Consider the following 20,075-nt stretch of genomic DNA (forward strand, 5'->3'; position numbering starts at 1 on the left):
TCTCATACATCACTCACCATTAGGTCCGTGCACTTCTCTAATCCCTCCTAGGGGGTTCATCAGGGCCCCTCTTCCACCCTACTGGGTGGGACCCTCCTTACCTGAGCGCTCAGTTCCCTCACTGCCGTCCACTACTTGCTAACGTGAGGTCTGGGCGTTGAAAGGCAGAATCGTTCCAGAGGGGTGAGGCACCCTGCCCCTTCTAGGTAATTCAAGCCACAAGGCCCCTGCTTGAATCACCTAGAATTTGAGGAGCCCCAAATGGGACTTGTCTCCTCGAAGTGAGGGGCTTCCAGACCAATGCACCGAAAATGTTGAAGCCATGCTCTCCGGGAAGCAAACTCACTCAGGACAACGCAAATAGTGGAGCGCAGTTTATTATACTGGCGGGCCCAAAGCAGAGTCTCCTCTTAGCCAAGGACCTGGCCAGTTTTTGTGACAACCTTATATACCATACCATAAGTGTACATGCTCAAGCCTACACCCCCAAATTCCTCAAAACTAGCCTGGATAATGTAAAGAGGCTAAACCATGATTCATATATTAGTCCAGACAGCTAATTAGGCTAACATATATCAGTAGGTATTGTGGAGATAATTTGTTTTGCTCTGGGGTAGATTAGTACATTCTTTTCGGTGATCGGAAGTCTAGGTACAAGTCCTGGAGTCTTTCTATCCAGGGGGTCTGTCTGTTTTTCAGTTAGTATGTTGTTTCCATAGATACCGGGCACATAGCTCAAAGTCCACTGGGAGAGCACCCAGGCATGCAGTCCAAAGTTCACAATCAGTCTAAAATGGGCGTCCCGCAGCCAAGATGGAGTCCGCTTTGCCCACTTTCCTCTTTCAAGAGGAGATTCAGAGTTGAGGTGGACAGTAAAGTCACCCTGGAAGAACTGGAGGGGCTGGGATTCACTCCTGGTCCTTTAAGGTGAGGACTACTGGATTCCCTGGGGCGGGGGAGGCTGGATGCCTGGTCCCAGGAAGGGAGTCCCAATGCCAGTCCATCCTGGGTTGCAGTCAGCCTGTCTGCTCTGGCCTCAGAAGGCGCTGGCAGGGAGTGGGTGGAGTGGCTTCTTTGGGCTATAAGGGGTCATCACGGGCCAGCAGCCTCCCTGCCCAGACACTGTGTAAATGAGATGAACTTTCAGTTCCCCTGTCTGGAGAGGGGCAAGCGATGTCAGCTTGCCTGAGCCCTAGGTGTGCAGAACTGACGCCCCCTCCCTCTCTCCCTGCCCATGAGTCAGACTCCAGCCCACTCCTCCCCCACTCCAGAAGTAAATGATTCCAAACTCTTTTCCAGGTGCTCAAATGCGCCTTGAAGTTTCTTGAAAGCTTTGACCTTCTATTATAATCAAGTCTTAACACCCCTTCATCCCCTGCCCCTTTTGGAACCTGGAAAGACCCCAGTCCCAGCTCGCTGCCTCCCCACACCTGCTTCAGTTCACGGGGACAGTCTTCTGCAGCCTCGCTGGCCAGGCCAGGCTGAGTGACCACAGGCCCCACCCTCCCAGGGAGGGGAGGCCTGTGATGTCCTCGTCGGGCAGCTGTGTGATCCTGGGCCAGGCCCTTCCCCTCTCTGGTCTGGGCTCTGGCCAGTGACCAGGCTGGATTCCCTTGCCCCCTATGGGCCACTGCAGGAGGTCAGGGCCGGACCAAATGGGCCACAGACACAGAGGAAAACGGAGGCCTCCCATTTCTTTTTTTCTATGTATATTTTTTGTTATTTTTTATTTTTTTTTGTAAAATGTCCCGGTTCTTCCATAACTTATAAACATGATTTATACCAGGGGGGTGGATGGGAAAGCGGGCACAGGCGGGGTGACTGGGGACACACCTCTCCTTGCTGCCCCCTTGGGGCTGGGCCCATTTGGCCATTTCGGGGGAAGGGGACACCCCAACACCTCCCTGAGGTTGTCTGACCGCCTCTGCCCCTGGTGCTCAGAATCCCGTAGGCCCCTCGACTCCAGAATCGCTTCCTGGACCCCAAGCCCACTGGGCACGCGGCCCCTTGTCCTCCACATCCTGCCGTGCCCGTCCTTCGGAGAATCCCCCCTCAGCTGCTGGGGTGCTGGGTCCCCTCCTTTCCACTGCCCCCTGACCCCCGAGGGAGGGAGGGAAGGGAGGGGGAGGGGGGCTCAGGTCTCCCCTCTGTGGCAGGGGGAGGGGGAGGTGGGATCAGAAGGAGAAAGGGCGAGGAAGGCAGGGCCTGCAGGGGCTCAGCCAATGGTGAGGCCGAAGCCGCACTGGAACTTGTTCTTTCGGTGATTCAGGAAGGCCCCGAGGGCCAGCGTCAGGGGCAGCGGTGGGAGCTTCTTTTCCAGCGTGGCGCCCACAATCCAGTTGCTGTCCACAGAGCCTGTGGGTGGACAGCTGTGTGAAGAGCCTCACCCGACACATCAGATACCACCGGCCAGGCCGCTGACTGTGCTGTCCTCACCACTCGGACCCCTCTTCACGCCCCCAAGCACTTCAGCTCCGAGCTCTGCGACCCATCCCCTCTGGAAGCCCTCGGCCACCCCGTGGAGCACCCTCCCAATCCCAGTCTTGTCCACACCAGGTGCTGCTCTCTCTGAATGGGCCTGTCCCTGCCACAGTGAGCCCTGGGTGGGGGAGGGGCTGGTCACTGCTGTGTCCCCAGCTGGGCCAGGGCAGGTGCTGAGTATCTGCTGAATCAGACTGAAATCTCTAGGACTCACTGAAGGGAAGCAGGCAAGCTGCAGCCCAAACGCAGCCTCAGGCCCGGGGCCGATTGCAGAGGGAGAGCTTAAAGTGGGTTTCAGAGGCAAAACAAACCCCTCTCCCTGGGCCTCCTGGCTACTTTTGTTTTTAAAATTTTTTTGGCCACACTGCATAGCTTGTGGGATTTTAGTTCCCTGACCAGGGATCGAACCCAGGCCCTCAGCAGTTCAGAGTGAGACCACTGGACCACCAGGGACTTCCCCTGGCTGCTTTCAGAAGCCTTGAACCAGGGTCGCTGAAGTGGCCTTTCCGGGGTGGTCTCCACACCCCAAACCCGAGAGCCACTGAAGCGCAAGGAGGAACTTAAGATGAGAGTCAGTCATCCTGGGTGAAGGCTGTGGGTCTGGCTGTGACCGGGCAGCCTCCCTAAGGTGAGACAGAGGGGCAAGGCCAGCTGCACTCCAACTTGCCTTCCACGCATGAGAAAAAGAAAAGCAAAGGCCATGCGTGCAGACTGCTAGAGGGCTGCTGGCTAGGGTGGGGATGGTCCCTGCAAAGCTCGGGGCCCAGGCACCCACCCACAGTCTTAACAAGCATTCCTGGGTAATTTGGGGCCTGGCATGCTGCCCTCTCCCATTTCCTCTGGCCTGTATCCCACTCAGAGCCCAGTCACCTCTTGTTTCTCACGTAAGCAAAGGGAGGTCTGTACCTTTGAAGAGGAGGTTGGCCTTGGGCAGGTCCAGCTGGTACCCGAAGGAGACACTTGTGTCCTGCATCCTTGTGCTGGCCTCGAACTCCACACCCACCTGCAGCTGGAGGGGCCAGGGCAACACACACGAGTCAGCCTCCGAGGCCAGACTCTCAGGCACGCCAGTCCTGGGCACCCCATACCCAGCCAGCCAGTCCCCAGACGGGCTCACCTGGTCACTGGCTTTGTGGTAGTACGTTGCATGCATGCCCGCCTGACCCAGTGTTACTGTCGCCAACCAGTTGTTTACTGGAAGAGGGCAGGCAGGTTACCAAGGGGGTCTGGGCAACCAGGGGCCCAGGTTTTCCCCCTCCCCTCTCAGACCCAGGAGTCCAGCCCCCAGCCCCTCCTCCCTCAGTCCCAGGACTCCAGGCCCCCAGGCTCACATGTATACTTCCCAGCTAGTGACATAACAGTGCCCTCCTCCCCGGGTCGCCGGTGGTAGACCAGTTCTCCACCCAGGGCCAGACACGGCGTGATGCTCTGGAGGTAGTGGGCCACGAGGATTCCTGCAGGCGAGAGGTGCAGTCTTGACTTCTGAGCTTGGTGGTTAGTTTCCACCTGGTCAGGGCACCAGACTGGACTCCCGCTTCCTCCGGCCCCCCACTTGGGCTCCTTGGGGAGCCGTTCACAGGGCTCTGAGGTCAGCCCCCCACGCCCCCTGGGACCTCATCAACTCTGCATTCACCTCCCTCAACAGGAGGCTGCAGGGGCTGAGGAGTCACGTCGCTCCCACGTGGTCACAGGACATGTCAGGGGTGGAATCCAGGCCTCCCCATCTCCTGAGCCCAGGCTTCGAGCCACGCTGCCGCCACGGCGGTAAGAACACACTTTGGGGGGGTCAGACGGCCTGGGTTCAAATCCCAGCCCCGGCACGTGCTGTTGGGGCAACTGAGGGCCACTGTGAACGGGACACCTCCTGAGGCTGTGAGGAAGGGCAGAGTGCTGGACACAGGTGTGGCGTGCCCAGGGCGTGCTCAGCACACAGCCAGGGCCCGGCTGTCATGGACACAGGCCCCTCGGCAGGAAGGATGGCTCTGAGGGCCCCTCAGTGTTTGCTAACTGCACACTCCACCGCCGGGCTGAATTCCTGGAGCCCAAGGACTGAGACTGTCTGTCTTTGAGAGCCCAGGAGGGTGGACACCACGGCGGTGATCACTGCGGAGGGGAAGGGCCAGGGAGGAAGAGAGGCAGTGGGGGCCGCAGAGGGAGTGATGACGGAGAACCGGAAAGCAAGAGTCACCTCTGTAGAGACGGGGAAGCGATCAGAAATGGAGGCGGATGGCGGGAACTGAAGATGCCCAACCTGAAGGACGGAGCAGGTGAGGACCAGTGAGGTAAGCTTAGAGATGGACACCCAGCCAGGATGGGGAAGGAGGGAATGGGGCAGGACGGAAGGAGGTGGGGACAGGCAAGGACAGGGAGAGCGCAGAGCTGGGGGTGGGACAAGCCTCAGGGACAGGAGTATGAAGTGTGAACCGGAGACCTGACGATGTTTCCCTGGACAGAGATCAGAGGCACCAAGTGGGGACTGGCCTGAGGGAGCGGGACAGGATGGGACCTGCTCACATCTTCAGGCACACCGAGGCAGGGGCTGCCACTGGGGGGGTTGGGGGGTGGAGGGCTGCTGGCCAGGGTCCAGGAGGTGTCCTGGGGGCGGCTGCGGTCAGGGCAGGCTGGAGCTGGCTTCTCCCCGGGAGTGGGGGACACTGACCCACCTCCTGGGCCCTCCTCCACCAGCTGGTTGTTAAACCATGACCAGCACACCTCTGGACAAGAGCAGCCACTGTCCCAAGGGAAGGGGAGTCTCGGGCACACAGAGAGAAAAGTGATTATCAGGGGTCACACAGGGACTTCAACTCAAGAGTCTCTGGTCATGATTTAGACTGAGGGCTTCGAGACCCCGAACTCCTCTCCCACCTTCCATCTCCTTGGCTTGCCTCACCCTCTGCTTCCCAAGCCCTACCCTCCTCTCCCTGGCCTCCTGCCCCAGCCTCATCCTCTCCAAGCAGCTTCACACACAGAGGGATCTTGTTAAAGCACACACCCGACCCTGCTCCCCCTGCTCAGAGCTACCATGATGCCCCAGCATCAAGGACACCCTGGCTTCTTAGGACACAGGTGCAAGGCCCCCTGTGGTTCATCCCCAGCTTTCAAACAGACTTCCTCCGAGAGCTTCATAAGTCCTTGAACAGTGTTCATCTCCTCAGGCCTTTTTCTTGAACATCCTGCCCTTTCTAGCATCTCCATCTCCTTCAGCTCAGTTTAGTTCAGTTGCTGAGTCATGTCCGACTCTTTACGACCCCATGGACTGCACCACACCAGGCTTTCCTGTCCATCATCACCAACTCCTGGAGTTTATGCAAACTCATGTTCACTGTCAGTGATGCCATCCAACCATCTCATCCTCCATTTCCTTAGCCTACTATTTTTCCCTCCCACTTGTGTCTAGACCCAGCTCCCCCATACCCAGGAGCTCCCCAAGTCACTGGCCTTGTCAAGGCCAGTGGCTCTCAACCAGGGGTCATTCCACAGTGCCTGGAGTTCAGTTCAGTCACTTGGTCGTGTCTGACTTTGCAACCCCATGGACCACAGCACTCCCTGTCCATCACCAACTTCTGGAGTCTACTCAAACTTATCTCCATTGAGTCAGTGATGCCATCCAACCATCTCTTCCTCTGTCATCCCCTTCTCCTCCTGCCTTCAATCTTTCCCAGCATCAGAGTCTTTTCAAATGAGTCAGCTCTTTGCATCAGGTGGCCAGAGTACTGGAGTTTCAGCTTCAACATCAGTCCTTCCAATGAACACTCAAGACTGATCTCCTTTAGGATGGAGTGTCTGGAGTGGCCGTGAACTCAGTTTTCAACCCACTGAGTTGAAAACTCCACAAGAAGGAAAAGAACACCACAATAGGTCTGAAAACAAAGAAATGGCCTCGGACAAGAGGCAGAGTGCAGCTTTCCTGAAACCTGCGGGGCTGGGGCCACACCTGGCTCCCTGGGGAGGGGGTACCCAGTGGGCTCTTGGCTGGGGCCTGGCAGAAAAGCTTCCTGCCTTCCCCATGCAGTGCTCCCTGGGGCTTTGGCCATGCAGCCTTCCTCTGGGAGCGCTGCCCTTCTCTTTACCCTCCCTGGTCTAGACACTGGCCTTTAGAGACACTGTCCTCATCACTCCAGGCGAGCCGGGCCCTCCTGTTACAAGCTCTCACAGCAACCTGGACCTCTCCCGAGTAGGCGTTCTCCCAACAGTAACATGGTCGCTGTGTGATTATTTGGCGCAAGGCAAGTGGCCCGGGAGCCCGTGAGGGCAGGGAGGGGCTGTGTGTGTCCCAAGGTGGGCACACACTCAGGATGCTCAGGATGAAGCCGAGGCCCCAGAGGAGGAGTTAAGGCCGGGGAGGGGACCAGGTAAGTCCATGGGCTCCTCCTTAGGCCTCAACCGTGATTCCAAAGCCAGGCCCTCTGCATCCTCACTGCGCGAGCCCTGAGTGGGGCTGATTTCACCCCAGGCCTTGCCTTCCTCACCCGTGAGAACCCTGATCCCCCTGCCTGTTGTGGGGCGGCCCAGAGACCCATCCCACGGTGAACCCTAACTAGCTGTGTCTGGCCCCACAAAGGGCTGACGGGTCCACCCATTGATTCCTTCACCAAGGTCTGCTTGCTGTGATTGTGCCTTTGAGATAAGACAGGGAAACCGAGGCTCAGAATGGGTGGAGCCTCCCGCTGTCAGTGGTCATGAATTACATGTTACTCATGCCAGTTACATGAGTAACTACTCACGTACTCAGTACTGCCCTGGGCCCAGAAGTTCTGATCGGTGCTTGAGGGGAGGAAGGGACGTCCGTAGGGACTAAGAGAAGGGAGTGTCACTGGTGGCCTTGGGCTCCAGGGAAGAGAGACCTAGAAGCCAGTGTTGAGAAGCATGAAAGGCCGATGCTGGTGAGTGTTTGCAGGGACGGGGGGCCTGGTGCCGTGGACTCTGGAGGTGGCCTCGCTGTGTGTCCTGGGGGAAGTTCTTGCCCTCTCTGGGCCTCAATCAGATGGGGATGATGGCAGCACCACCCCACAGGGCCGTGAAGGATTCCATGAGCCAGTTCCCATTGGCTCAAGTGACTGGATGAAGGCCTGGGTGCGCACAGTATGCTGAGGGCCTGGCAAAGGGCACCAGGTGGGAAATAGGACCTGCGGTGACTGCTGCTCACTCCTTTGTGCGGTATCTTCTGAGCGCCTACTCTGTTTCCAGCACGGTTCCAGGTGCTGGGCACCCAAGTGTCCTGGCTTCCTGCCTTCATGCTGCACTTGCTGTCCAAGAGCCTGCTTTTCCTCAGAGCTAACAGCAGGCATAAGAATCCAGAATCACCAACTCTACCCTTCCAGTGGGTCAAGCCAAAAAAAGGCTGACCTCTCAACTCTGACCTCCCTCTTATCTCCCACACCAAATCCAGCAGCAAATACAGACCCCCCCCAGACCTCCGCTGCCCCCTTGTGGCCCCGTCTCCACACGTCAGCACAAGAGGTCCTGTCGGATGAACCTGTCCCTTTCAAAATCCTCTCGTGGCCTCAGACTCAGAAGCTCTCCAGGGCTTTATGTTTCAGCCCTGCCATCCTGACTTCTACCACTTGCCCTCTTTCCTCATTTGTTACAGCTCCAGTCCTCCTCTATGTTCCAGCGAAGGGTCGTACCTCAGGGCTTTGGCACTTGTTGTTCCTTCCAGCTGAAAAGCTCTTTTCCCACATATCTGCTTGGCACCTTCCCTCACATCCTTCAGTCTTCGTTCAAGAATAACCTACGTAATGAGGCCTTCTCTCAAGACTCCACCAGCCCCTCCCGACGCCACCATCTTTCCATAGGGCTCCATCACCCATCTGCTTTACTTGTGTCTCTAGAATGGAAGGTTCCAGGGGCTTCCCAGGTGGCACCAGTGATAAAGAACCTGCGTGCCAATGCAGGAGATATAAGACACCTGGGTTTGATCCCTGGGTCAGCAAGATCCCTGGAGAAGGCCACGGCAAGCCACTCCAGTATTCTTGCCTGGACTCTCCCATGGACAGAGGAGCATGGTAGGCTACAGTCCATGGGGTCACAGAGAGTTCAAGAAGACCGAAGTGACTTACCACGCCTCCCTTAATATACATAATATAAAAATCACCACTACAATGTCCAGAAGACAGACTTAGTTTACCTTAGGTTCACCACCATATCCTCTGGACATGGAATATATGATTCGTAGTCAAGAAACATCAGATCAGTGTAGAGAAATCAAAGGCAGATGCCCAGAGACAAAAATAAAAAAGGGGGAAGCAGAGAGGAGAGACCAGAAGTACAGACATTAGTCAGCAGATCCTTGCTCCCAGCCAACCCAAACAGGAATCTTCCTTGTCGCCCTCCATCTCAGACTGACTTGCCTCCCCTCAGCTGCACGTGGACTTCGCCTGCCTTGGGGTCAGCTCTGTGCCCCCAAGCAACCCCAGAGCCCCATGAGTAATGCAGCAGCTCCTTTCCTTGGGACCCGTCACATGCCTAACCCCATTTGAGACTTTCCACACATGGCCTGCTCGACAACCCTGTGAGGCAATCCAATTTTAACAGATGAGGAAGCCGAGGCCCATGAGGGTGATGGAAGTGCCACCCCCCCCCCACCCCCCAACTGCAGTGAAGCCAGTGGCAGAGCTGGGACTTGAACCTATTTTTTCCTCTATGAAGCTACAGGACCCGATGGATGCTCTGTGTTATGAAGTCACGCCTGCCCCTGACCATTTCTTGGACGACAGAAAAGGATGGTCAGAGGGAGAAATGGATTTGCTGGGCGTGGGATCTGACCACCTTCCAAGCCCTGTGCCTCTTACCTGAACCCACCAGAACGTCTGGGTTCCCCAAAGTGACGGCTGCTGTGAAGTCGGAACCCCGGTACTCCCCATCCACCTGCCAGTTCACAAACTTCGACTGCTGGGTCTGTGGGGGGAGGGCCAAGTATGAGGGTGAAATTGAGCAGGACCCCATGGGGCCTGCCGGGGTACAAAGGGCCTTTCAGTGGGCTGCACTTCTCTTCTGTAGGAGAAAGGCTTCAACCTCCTAGACCTTCCCTGACGGCAGATCCATTTACTCATCAGAGAAGAGAGGGAAAGCAGAAAGAAAGGAAAAGCAATCCGCCAACAGTCACACAGTAGTGCCGTGAGGGCTTCTCTTAGGGCTCAGCAGGTGAAGAACCCGTCTGCAATGCAGGAGCCACAAGAGAGATAGGTTTGATCCCGGGTCAGGAAGATTCCCCCGGAGGAGGAAATGGCAACCCACTCCAGTATTCTGAAAAGTTGTCTGAAAAATCCCATGGACAGAGTAGCCTCACTGGCTACAATCCAAAGGGTCAAAAAAAGTCGGACCCAACTGAGTGAGTAAGCACAGCACAACAGTGCCGTAAGGTGGAATCCTAGCTCCTGTCAAGGACATGCCAGGGCCTCCACCCAGGAGGAGGATGGGAACTTCCAGCTGAGCACAAGACTCCTGGCACACCACCCTATGGCCTCACCACTGACCAACCAGAAGAAAGTCACACATCCTGCAGCACCCTGCCCCCAACCTGCCTTTAAAAGCCCTTCCCCGAAAACTGGGATCCCCTGGTGGCTCAGATGGTAAAGAGTGTGCCCGCAATGCGGGAGACCTGAGTTCAGTCCCTGGGTCGGGAATATCCTCTGGAGGAGGAAATAGCAACCCACTCCAGTATTCCTGCCTGGAAAATCTCATGGATGGAGCAGACTGGTGGGCTCCAGCCCACAGGGTCACAAAGAGTCGGACACGACTGAGTGACTTCACGCACTCACTCCCTGAAAACTAAGGGGGAGTTTGGTCTGTAGAGAACCAGCCACCCATATTCCTCGCTTGATCTTTGCGATAAGCCCTTCTCTGCTCCAGACTGATGTTTCAGTTTGTTTGGTCACACTGTCCCTTGAGTTCTTGGCTTCAACACCCAAGGGCAGCCTGGGGCTCAGGGTGGCTGGGGGGAGTCGCCGACTCCATCCTTCCACTCACCTGGATGGCCATCTTGGACCTGAGGCCAGGGCCCAGCTGATGAATGACCTGAGCATTGAGGCTGCCACTATTGTCCATGTCACCCACCAGCACGGGGAATGCCTGTGGGGCAGAGGGCAGGGTTAGAAGTGAGAGGCCTGACATCATGGATGTACATGCATGATGGGTTCTGGTGAGAAGCCTAGGATTGGAAAGCCTAGAATGAGGTCCTCTCCTCCAGGAAGCCTTCTAAGACCACCTAGGCTGAGTTAGGCTCTCCTCTGGACTCAGCCTTTGGGTTTCCCCATTTCAGTCCTACTCTCCCTGGACTGCTCCTCTCTGGGGACAAGCTTATTCTCTTTCTCCACTAGGCTGTGAGCCCCCAGGGCTGTTTCAGTCACCGCTGTGTCCCCAGGACCACCCAGCACAGAGATGCGCAGGACATGGAGGGGTGCCCTGAAGGTTTGCTGAGTAAACAAGTTTATTGCATGGAAATAGTTAACACAAGCAAAAACCTAATTTAGCCCCCCAACTCCACCTGTGTCCTGCCCAGCCTCCTTCTGGACTTCCAGTTTTGCCTTCACTCTTCTAACCCAGCCTCCGAAGACAGCCTGAGAAATGCTATTTCCAAAGCACTGGTATCACGGCATCTTCCCCTCCTTTAAATCTTTCCGTGGCTCTCTAGTGCCCCCTAGCGAAAGTTCAAATGCCTGGCTTGGCCTTCAAGCCCTGCATGATCTGCAGCTCAGCCCTGCTCACTCTGGGTCATCACTGTCTGGTGACCCTGCTGTCCTCAGACTCACCCAGAGAAGTGGGGGTCAGGATGAAGGAATGACCCAGGTTTCGATGCACCCTGGAGAGACCCAGTTCCCACCTCCCCACACCACCAGCAGCCCAGTCTCCTACTGACAAAGCTTTCTTCCACTGACTGGCTACATTATTTGTTAGAAGAAAGATACAATGAATGAATGGCAAAAGGTACCTCACCTCTGTGGGACTCAGCTGCTTCGTCCCCACATACGTGACCCCGAAGTGGTAGTTGGACTCCCCGATTGTGCTGAGGGCTACTGTGTGGTTCACCTGGAAGAAGAGGGAGGGCTGTGGTGATGAGCCTGTGGGCCACTCCCCAAGGAACCCAGCTGAGCCCACTTCCAGGTCAGCTCCCCTCCAGCCTGGGATGGGGGATGCTTGCCAATCTGACTTCCCTGTCAGGGTGTCTCTGACACTGGGAGGTGTGGCCTCACTAGATTAGACACTCAAGAGAAGGGATGTGTGGGGGCATACCTGGTACTTCATCCCTGCCTGGATGTTGGTTGTGGGGGTGGGTCCCTAAACCCTACCACTGCCCCCAAACTGAGTGGTAAGCCTGGCACTGTCTCTGGTGTCTTTAAGTATCAAGGAGCCCAGATCTTTAAGGAGTTAAAGGACTGTATGTGCAGATGCAGAGGGATGGCAGGGATGACCTCTGAAGGATAATGGCACCAGAAAGGCTCACCTGGAAATGATTACTCAACCCTTTGTTGACTGTGAGCTTGACGCCTTCCATCTGAATAGGAAATAGCTCTGAAGGAGAGAAAAATGCTGTCACACTTCAACACACACACCCCATCTCTCATCCCATTCTTCCCTATAGTCCCTACTCTCCCTTCTCCAGGAACCCACAACCAGCACACTGCACAAAGCACCTCATCCATTGAAAAGGCAGAATTGCCCAGAGGATGGGCTCAGGACCAAAGCCTTTGCCTGCATCCAAATTCCAGTGCCACCATCTACTACTTGTGTGACCTTAGTCAAGTTATTTTATCCATGTCAAACGTATCTGTTAGTTGAAGATGCTCACCACATAGAAATACTGCAAGGATTTAATGAGTTAACACACACTGAATGCCAGAACAGTGCTCAATAACCCATCACCACTTTTACTACCACAATTACTCCAAGCCAGGATCCAGAAGCCTTGGGTTCCACCTCCAAAGACCCATTGCTGACACTGTGACCTTGGGCCTCGGTTTCCCTCCCGATCACATAAGGCTGGCTTGGCCGATTCCTGGGGTACATGAGGTCCTTAAGGTTTTTCTGTAGCGCTCTGGCATTCTATCCTGAGGTTCCACCATTTGATCCCATCATTCTAAGCCCCAGGTTCAACGTTCCACTATTGGATCCCAACGTCAACTCCTAACGCTGTTAAGTGATTCCAATGGTCCGTGCCAATTCCCAAGGTCCTCAGTGCGCTCCTCCTTCCCCCGAGATCCGGGCCATCACACCCCTGCCAGGCCCCCAGCCCCTCACCCTTGCACTTCCGGTGGCACTCCTCGAACGTGCCCGGGTTGGGCAGGCAGCCGCAGGCCCCATCGTCCCCGGTCCCTCCAGCGCTGGCAGCCGCAGTCCCGGGGGTCCGTTCGGAACCTCGACCTGTGCCAGCTCCAGCGCCCAGGCCGCCCCCGAGTGGCGGCAACGTGAAGCCGGGAGGAGAGGGAGGAGGTGGCGGCAGTCCCACGAGGGGAGGCGCAGGCGGCGGCGGCGGCCCTGCGGGCGGCGAGCTAGCGGCCAATACGTTCCCCATGGTCGCCTGCAAGGGGAAAGGTCAGGGGGCAGAGGTCAAGGCCCGCAGGCTCCAGGCCGAGTCTCCAGCCAACACCCCCCAAGGGCCCCCCCGCTCATAACCCCAATTCTTACGCGCGGTAGCGCCTCCTCCCGGTCCGGGCTCCGCTCCCACCCCGTGGGCCACGCGCAACCGAACCCGCTGCCGCCGCCGCCGCCACCGTCGCCCCGCCCCACCTAGCCCATTGGTTTAGAGGGCCTTGAGATCCTCCCACCAGCTTCAGGGTCTGGCCTTACTATTGGAGTCATGGGTGAGAGTCCCACCCATCTCTTTGGAACGTCCTTTTCTGTTGGTTCCCACTCGCAGACTGGTTACAGCACACCTCCCTGCCCTTCCCATTGGCTTGGTGAGCCCACGCCGATTGGCTCGTGATGCCGCGGGTTCCGGGGCTCACCCACCATTGGTCTGTGCTGCTCACTTTGCACCGCCCATTGACGTAATACCTCAGCCCCATTCCCGAAGGCGTCCCTCTTTTGACTCCGCCCGGCGGCGAAGTTGTTAATGATAATTGGTCGTCCTTGGCCCTTGCAGCTTCCTGATTGGCTCCTGCAGGTACAGGGGTCGGACCCTGGTGTCGTAATCCATCTTGTGTGTTCATTGGCTAACGTGCGAGGGTCAAGGGACATGGATAAAGATGGGTTGCGCAGCAGAGGCTGCTAGGCAGCAAGGTCAGGCCTCGCATCCCACCAGGCACCGCGGCAAAGGGGCGGCCCCCTAGTCCGAAGTCGCAGACCGAAAGCCGGAAGTGCTAGCCCTTCCCACAGTGCCACGGGGAGAATTCTAACCCGTTGTGTTAACTCCGTCCTGCTTCTTGTTACCCACAATACCTCTTACCTATTTAACGGGACAGTTGCCGTAGGCCCACCCCTTTCGTTACCCATCATGCTTTCTGTCTTTCCCCCAACCCTTGCCTCAGTCACTGCAGCTTCTATCTTTGGCCCATTCATTCCTATCCCATTACCCAGCATGCCTTCCGCTCCATTCATTTCAACTTGGTTGCCTGTACGACCCTTAGCCCTTTTACTCCTGTTCATTTCCCACAGTCTTTTTTTTTTTTTTTAAGTATGTATCTATTAATATTTGGCTGCACGGCTGGACATGCAGGATCTTTAGTTGTGACCTGTGAATTCTTAGTTGGAACACGCGGAATCTAGTTCCTTGCCCAGGGATGGAACCCTATCCGCCTGCACTGGGAGCGCAGAGTCTTAGCTGCTGGACCACCAGAAAATTCCTCCCGCATTCTTCTAGCTGTAACTTAATTGAGCATCAGGCTTTATCTCTATTGCTCAACTTGCCTGTGGCCCCTATTTCTCCCTTATTCATTCCTCTACCCCTGGCTCATTCATTGAGATCTATTACCCATCATGCCCTGAGCTCCTATTACAACATTATTCATAATTTTGCCTTTGGCCTATTCTTACTCATTACACCCCTGCCCCTTGTACTTAGTTACTGCTATTCCTACTTTGTTCCGTTTATATCTGTCCGTTAGCCATTAGACTGCTGTTATTTTTCCTTATGCCCTGGACTCCTCCCGCTTCTTCCATTAACCATGGCTTATGCATTTTTGCTCATTATCTCCTCAATTATCTTTTTCATATCTTTGGTCCTTTTCTTTTTGTCTGTAACCTATCTTAACTTCTAGTCTACTGATTCCTTCAAGCCCTGGACCCTGCCCACCCTCCTCCCCCCAATTCATTACCCGTTATGTTCCACCCCTATCCCCTAAACAGTTCACAGAAAACACCAGTTGAGACGGGTCAAAGTACAAACTCATATTTTGTAGGAAATGCTACGTTAAAAAAAAAAAAGTCACATCCCCTACCCCTAACCCAGGTGATCCACTCCCCCCAACCCCCAGGGAGATGTCTGGGTCCAATCCCACTGGGCCGGAGTAAAAGGACTCAGTCGTCTTCAAAGTGACAGCAAATTCTTCTTCCAAGGCTGGCAACAGCAAGGCACACTCTGCATGAGGCTCACCCCATGTAGCCCTGAGCTGGGGCTTAATTCTCTGGAGACAGGAATTGGGATAGTGGGGGCACAGGGAAGAAGGGTCTGTACCCTGAGACTCCTGCCTGCAGGAGGGAGGAGATGGGCAAGTTCCGCTTTGGGCTGGGGAATCCCCTTCCTCCACCTTTAGGGGACAGGGTGGGGAATGGGTGAGAGAGGCTCTGCCGCCTGGAGGGCTCAGGTCTGAGCAGCAGGCTGTCCCCAACACCCAGCCCAGCAGAGCTATTAGGAGTTACTGCATGAGGAAAAATCAGGTCTGGGGTCTTCTTTGGGATTTGGGAGGAGTCTGGAGATAGTGGGTTGTGAGAGGTATAGTCTATGTCTGGGGAATCCTTGGGTAAGAGTTTGTGCAGAAACCTACCTTCTCCAGCCCCTCCTAAGATGATCAGGTTCCCATTGTCATGGCCAATTTCTCTGAATCAGAGATCATTGACTAGAGGTCACAGAGGAGCCACCAAGATAGAAGTCAAAGATGAGATGCATGTGTGCTAACTGACAGTGGCTGGGCCCAAGGTCGGGGACCCTAGATCCCTGGCAGAAAGTTAAGATATCAAAAAATGAGAGGTGAAAGGGCAAGGCCATGGCAGCTTACACATACATGGCCCGGGACATGACAAAGCCTTTGCCCTGGTAGGACTCAGAGGGGCTGGAGTAGGACAGGGCATCATAGATGGGGTTGATCTTGTCCAGATAGTCCTCCTCCTCCTCGTCCTCTAGATCCAGGGAAACCCTCTCCACAGCAGGTGGCCCTGGAGGCACCATGATGGGGGACCCCAGGCTTGTGGCCCCAAGGATCAGGGCCCCTGACCGTTCTTCCAAGGTGGGCAGCTCATGGTATCGAGGCATTTCCTGGGAATGGGGAGGGAATGAATCCAAGGTTACCTCTTGAGCATGACACAGAATCCGTTTGCTCCTCGACCCTCAAATCCTGGCCACTGTCTCCCCATGCCAACCAGATCTAACCTCATCCTATGTCACCCCTTGTCACCTGGGTTGATACTGCACTGGGACAATCATGTAGGTGGTTCTTAACTCGAAGCTCAGAGCATGGACCCTACCCCATTGATCCTAAGCTTCTCCTTTTCTTTTGATCACTGAAACCCTGGTCTTTCCCCCTGAGCCTTTGAATTCAATCTTGACCTAAACTTAAGCTCTACCCTTGAAACTTGATTTGTTCTCAAACTCAACATCAAACCCCTGACCTCCAGGAGGCCATTGAGGGGAGTGACGGTCTGTCTTGTCCCAGCTCCAGGCACAGTATCTGGCAAATGGAGATACTCAACTGGTCCTCTTTGATAGAGTGATTTTAACTCTCATCCCTTGTTGTTGGACTTTCAAAACCATGAATGTCCTCACTGAATCCTAAATACATCTCAATCGTCTAAGCTCTGACCAGAGATACAGCCCTGAACTTGAGTTGTAATCTTTAAAACTTGATCTGTTATGTAAGATTCTGCATGCGTGCTCAGTCCTGTCTAACTCGGTGGGACTCCATGGGCTGTACCTGCCAGGTTCCTCTGTCCACGGGATTCTCCAGGCAAGAATACTGGAGTGAGTTGCCATTTCCTACTCTAGGGGATCTTACCCACCCAGAGTCCTATGTCTCATGCATTGGCAGGCAGATTCTTTACCACTAGCACCACCTGAGAAGCCCCCTCTTATGTAAGGAGGCCCTTAAACTCAGATCCCAAATCCACCCTTGACCTTTCCCGAGTTCCTACCTGTTCGGCACATGAGACACCAGCATCAAAGTAGGGAGTCTTGAGTGGGCTGTGCTCTGAGGCCCCCAGGGTGAAGAGCTGGGAGGGCTGCAATGGGAGAGAGAGTGGGACAAGTCAGGAGCACCCCCCTACCCTGACAGCCTCTTCCCTCCAGTTCCCCAATCCCAGCCCCAGCCTCAGTGGGGAAAGGTGGGAGGGGAGGTGGGGGCAGCCTGGGCTTCAGGAAAAGTGCTTACCATCTCTGGTTCCTCCAGCTTTGCCTTTGGGGTCGGTGGCTTGTATGAGGGAGGTCCCTCCAGTCTGTGGGGTAGGAGGTAAGTCAGGTGGAGGCTAAGCCCTGAGAGCCCCTCTATTCCAGAGCCACTGCACATTTCTTTCCTCCACCTGATCTCCCTTTTCCACCACCCACCTCCCCTTGCCCTACTGTCTGTTACTCACTCCATGAATTTCTATTCTTCCAGGAAGTCCTCCTGACTCTCCAGGAGGATCCAGAATTCCTGTTATAGGATCATAGCTATCTATGTGTCTCTAATGGGGCACGTACTGAGTTTGTATTTGAAATATTACTTCTGATCTCATTCAACAACTGTATCCTGCTGCAGTGTGAGGGGGGGAAAATGAGATTTGTGTTGTGTTCCCAGAACCTACAATGAGGAGTTATCAGGACATATTTGGAGAAAGAAGGAGAACTTCCTTGGTGGTTCAATGATTAAGAATCTGCCTGCACAAAAACAAACAAACAAAAAAAAAACACAAAAAAAGAATCTGCCTGCTACTGCAGGGGACACGGGTTCGATCCCTGGTCCGGGAACTAAGACCCTATGTGCCATGGGCCAAATAAACCCATGGGCCACACTACTGAGCCTGCATCTAGAGCCACAGGCTGCAAATACCGAAGCCAGTGCACTTAGAGCCTGTGCTCTGAAACAAGAGAAACCACCACAATGAGGAGCCTGTGCCCCATAACTGGAGAGTAGCCTCCGATTGCTGTGACTAGATAAAGCCAGGGTGCAGCAATAAAGACCCAGAACAGCCAAATGAATAAATCATTTAAAAAAGAGAGAGAATGAAAAGAATGAGCGAAATGCTTTCCTGACCCCAAACTATATTAAATTCCCTCATTCTGCACACCCATAGACCAGAGTATCCCGTATATATAATAATCGTGGGTGCTCACTACACCTTCAATCCCTAGCTCAGATGTCCCTGCTTCCAGGAAGCCCTCCTTGATCTTTCAGGCTGAATCAGGTGCCCTCTATAGCCGCACTCAGCTCCTTCAGCTTCCCTAGCCCATTCCTAGCCATGCTGGATTGTCACCGTCTGGGGATGGATCTGTCTCTTCCAGACTGTGAACCCCAGGAGGCCAAGACCAGAGCCATCTCAGACACCATTGGGTCTCACGGGCTTAGAAGACGAGAACAGCAGCAGGTTGTTGGTTTGCATTGACTAGATGATTAAGACTGGTTCACAGACTTTCATGTGCATCTGGGAGCTTGTTATAAATATGGACGGCAAGCCCTTCTTGTGAAAGTGCTGATTTAGTAGGTTTGGAGTAAGCCCAGGAAGGTGTATTTTTAACAAGTGTTCCCCTCACACACACTGGGTCGTATTATTTTGGAACCATTTTGCCCTCAAGTTTCTTGCTGAACAAATTTCATCAAGTGATATCAGCTCTCTAAACTTGTTTCCTCTTTGAGAAGATGTGTATCCTTAGCTCTGTCTGAGAATTCAGGTTTCCATGATACGATATGTTGTGTGTGGCTATCTTTTATTTGTGCTTTAAATTTATTATTTTGGGGGCATTTTTTAAAAAGGTTCATTTATTTATTTATTTGGCTGTGCTGGGTCTTCCCTAAGGTACGTGGGCTTCTCCTGTTGCAGAGTACAGGCTCTAGGCATGCAGGCTCCATATGTGTGATGCAAAAGATTGGTTGCTCCATAGCATGTGGGATCCTGTGGGATGAGGGATCAAACCCATGTCCCCTGCATGGGCAGGCGGATTCTTAACTACTGGACCAACAGGGAAGCCCTTTTTTGGACATCTTTTAAGTGTTTTGTCTCATCATTGTGTTCCTAAATTTCAAGGCCTCACTCCAAGGGAATACTTTCTGAATTACTTACTGAATGAATAAATGAATGAATGGATATGAGGCTTCATTGAGATCACAAGTACGATGCCTCTCATCAAGTCTCTACAAGATGCTATAGAGATGTCAAGATGCCTCTCATAACAAGTGCTTTACAGAAAGAAGTGGGGCTAATTTCCCCTAATATCCAGGTTCCTCTTTTTTCACAGTCATATAGATTTTGACTGGGCATGTGGCCACCCAGAATAAAGATTACATTTCCCAGCTTCCTCTCCAGCTAGGGCAGCCGTGTGACTAGACCCTGGCCAATGGGAAATGAGAGAATGTGATGGTTCCCTTACAAGACTGCCCTCTATTTCCATATCCCCTTCCCACTGGCAGGCAGAGTGGTCCTTGAGGCCAGGATGGCCATGTCTGGTTGTCGTGTACATAGACAATGATAAGAGAGAAGGAAGCCATCTTGGAATGTGAATGAAGGGAGGATGGAACAACAAGATAGCAGGAATCTGGACTCTGATTACTTCACAGAGCAGAATTGTCATGGCCATGATTTCTAGGAAATAAACTCTCCTCTCCACCCCATTTAAGTCCTGACATTTTGGATCACTCTGTTTCACAGAGCTGATACTGTGCAAGGTCCTGTGGGGCTCCTGGGGCACAAGGCCTTTCTGTGTCCCCCATTTCTTTGTTTATAGGAAACACCCTTCATTCAGTCTCCATGACCTTCCCTGAGTGCCAATGGGCAGATTCAAGCAGTTGTGACTTAGGGAAGGTAGGAGATGCAAAACCAGGGAGAAACAAACAGTTAAGAGCAGCCTTGGGCCAAGGTCCTCTCTCCCTATTAATGGATACATACACAACAATATCTTTAAGGTACTCTGCAGATAAAGAAATCCCTTCCAGGTGGGAGAAGCAACTGATTAATGATGGTCAGTGGCCCGCAAGCATGTAGACCCCAGACCAGTTGGACCTGAAGCTTGATGCTGCTGACTCCTACTTACCTCACCACCAACCCATCAGAAGAATGTCCACGGGATGACTGCACCCTCTTTGAACAACTACTATAAAACTTCTCAATATCTTCCCCAACTTAGGATACTTGGGTTCTGAGGGAAGTAGCCTGCTGTGTCCCCCTTTGCTTGGCAAAGCAATAAAGCTACTCTTTTCTGGGTGCGTGCTAAGTCGATTCAGTGGTGCGACCCTCTGGACAGCAGCCTGCCAGTCATC

General features: G+C 54.1%; 2 protein-coding genes and 1 long non-coding RNA gene across 4 annotated transcripts in view; 1 reads left to right on the forward strand and 2 right to left on the reverse strand.

Annotated features, from left to right (window-relative positions):
- Nucleotides 1-361: 361 nt before the first annotated feature.
- Nucleotides 362-13,339, reverse strand: TOMM40 (translocase of outer mitochondrial membrane 40). 2 transcript variants are annotated; one of them, XM_070450707.1, is made up of 10 exons: nucleotides 13,267-13,339; nucleotides 12,718-12,997; nucleotides 11,924-11,991; nucleotides 11,416-11,508; nucleotides 10,450-10,551; nucleotides 9,273-9,378; nucleotides 3,813-3,935; nucleotides 3,599-3,675; nucleotides 3,388-3,490; nucleotides 362-2,355 (listed from the first exon to the last, which is right to left on the reverse strand). In XM_070450707.1, exons 1-10 carry the CDS (start codon nucleotides 13,276-13,278, stop codon nucleotides 2,216-2,218), a joined length of 1,104 nt encoding a protein of 367 aa, XP_070306808.1. In that variant the 5' UTR covers nucleotides 13,279-13,339; the 3' UTR covers nucleotides 362-2,215. The 2 variants fall into 2 exon arrangements, with proteins under 2 accessions (XP_070306808.1, XP_020753898.1); XM_020898239.2 differs by lacking the exon at nucleotides 13,267-13,339 and adding an exon at nucleotides 13,105-13,213.
- Nucleotides 3,935-11,409, forward strand: LOC139029837 (uncharacterized). The gene is made up of 2 exons (XR_011482080.1): nucleotides 3,935-4,748; nucleotides 9,130-11,409. It is a non-coding gene; the product is annotated as an uncharacterized lncRNA (long non-coding RNA).
- Nucleotides 13,340-14,790: 1,451 nt separating the features above from the next.
- NECTIN2 (nectin cell adhesion molecule 2) overlaps nucleotides 14,791-20,075 on the reverse strand; it is a 33,641-nt gene continuing 28,356 nt past the window's right edge. Inside the window, exons 7-9 of the mRNA XM_020893150.2 lie at nucleotides 16,998-17,061; nucleotides 16,762-16,848; nucleotides 14,791-15,889 (exon numbers count right to left, since the gene is read on the reverse strand). Coding sequence (XP_020748809.1) covers nucleotides 15,629-15,889; nucleotides 16,762-16,848; nucleotides 16,998-17,061 — 412 coding nt within the window. The 3' untranslated portion in view covers nucleotides 14,791-15,628. The remainder of the gene's footprint in view (nucleotides 15,890-16,761; nucleotides 16,849-16,997; nucleotides 17,062-20,075) is intronic.

The sequence above is a fragment of the Odocoileus virginianus genome, chromosome 20 (genome assembly GCF_023699985.2).
Source record: "Odocoileus virginianus isolate 20LAN1187 ecotype Illinois chromosome 20, Ovbor_1.2, whole genome shotgun sequence".
NCBI classification, from domain to species: domain Eukaryota; kingdom Metazoa; phylum Chordata; class Mammalia; order Artiodactyla; family Cervidae; genus Odocoileus; species Odocoileus virginianus.